We start from the raw sequence: 907 nt of genomic DNA, 5'->3' as shown, positions 1-907 counted from the left end.
AAAATCGTTCCTTTTCATTAAATATATTTCTAATTAATTTTGTTCAAACCATCAAAATCGTCAAATTAATGTAAAACGGTAATTCATTTACTTAAAATTTATTAAGTTATTTAGTTTTAAAATTTTGAAAATTGAATTCTTGTAAAAATAAAGATATGTGTTATAGAGTTCTTTGTTTTACACCCTTACTCTGTACACCTTCTGATTAAATTTAAACTTATTCTCTATTGTATTGTTTCAGTAATATTGTATTCGGCTAAATATTATTTATCATCATTGTCTTATTCTACCCATTAATAATTTTAAAATAATTTAATAAAAATATTATAAGATACAAAGTGGAGTTAGAAAAAGAATAAATAAACAACAATATAACAAAATGCAATGACTATTCAAAAGTGCATCCCCCGTTAAAAATGAGATGTGAGACAACCCTCTCAAGGCCAATTCCGATCTACCGATAATACAAGCGAGATCTGAAAAAAAAGCCATTATTTTATTAAAGAGCTTATAGCAACCTCTCGAATCAACATCAGGCCGATTTAAATAAATTGTTGTACGATAAAAATAAATAAATTGTTTAATAATAATAAAGGCAAAATTAAAAAAAAGATAACAATCCTATAATAGTAATAATTTTCATGGTTACATAAATATAAATTTCATAATATAATACAATAAAAGGTGAGTAATAATTTTAATAAATATTATTTTGTTTTTTTAAAAATAAAATTAAAAAATACAATACAATAGGTTGACATTTGTGAACTGTGAAGAGGGATATCTTAGCCGAAATACTGTACCGTTCCACGGTTTCAGGCCGGTGAAACCATGCCGGCAATTTTAAACTCTTCTCTCTTTAACTTCCACCACCACCCACTGTTTTCGACGGCGGTTCTCACACTCA

General features: G+C 26.5%; 1 protein-coding gene across 2 annotated transcripts in view; it reads left to right on the top strand.

Moving 5' to 3' along the window:
* Window positions 1-748: 748 nt before the first annotated feature.
* Window positions 749-907, top strand: part of LOC102585772 (histidine--tRNA ligase, chloroplastic/mitochondrial) — a 9,009-nt gene continuing 8,850 nt past the window's right edge. Inside the window, exon 1 of one of the 2 annotated variants that reach the window (XM_006341520.2) lies at window positions 749-893. In XM_006341520.2, the coding sequence (XP_006341582.1) occupies window positions 832-893 (62 nt within the window). In that variant the 5' untranslated portion in view covers window positions 749-831. The other variant, XM_015306223.1, reaches the window with a different exon arrangement.

The sequence above is a fragment of the Solanum tuberosum genome, unplaced genomic scaffold (genome assembly GCF_000226075.1).
Source record: "Solanum tuberosum cultivar DM 1-3 516 R44 unplaced genomic scaffold, SolTub_3.0 scf00026, whole genome shotgun sequence".
Lineage (NCBI taxonomy): Eukaryota > Viridiplantae > Streptophyta > Magnoliopsida > Solanales > Solanaceae > Solanum > Solanum tuberosum.
The sequence above is the reverse complement of the archived record's forward strand: the minus strand, read 5'-3'. Positions and strand labels throughout refer to the sequence as shown.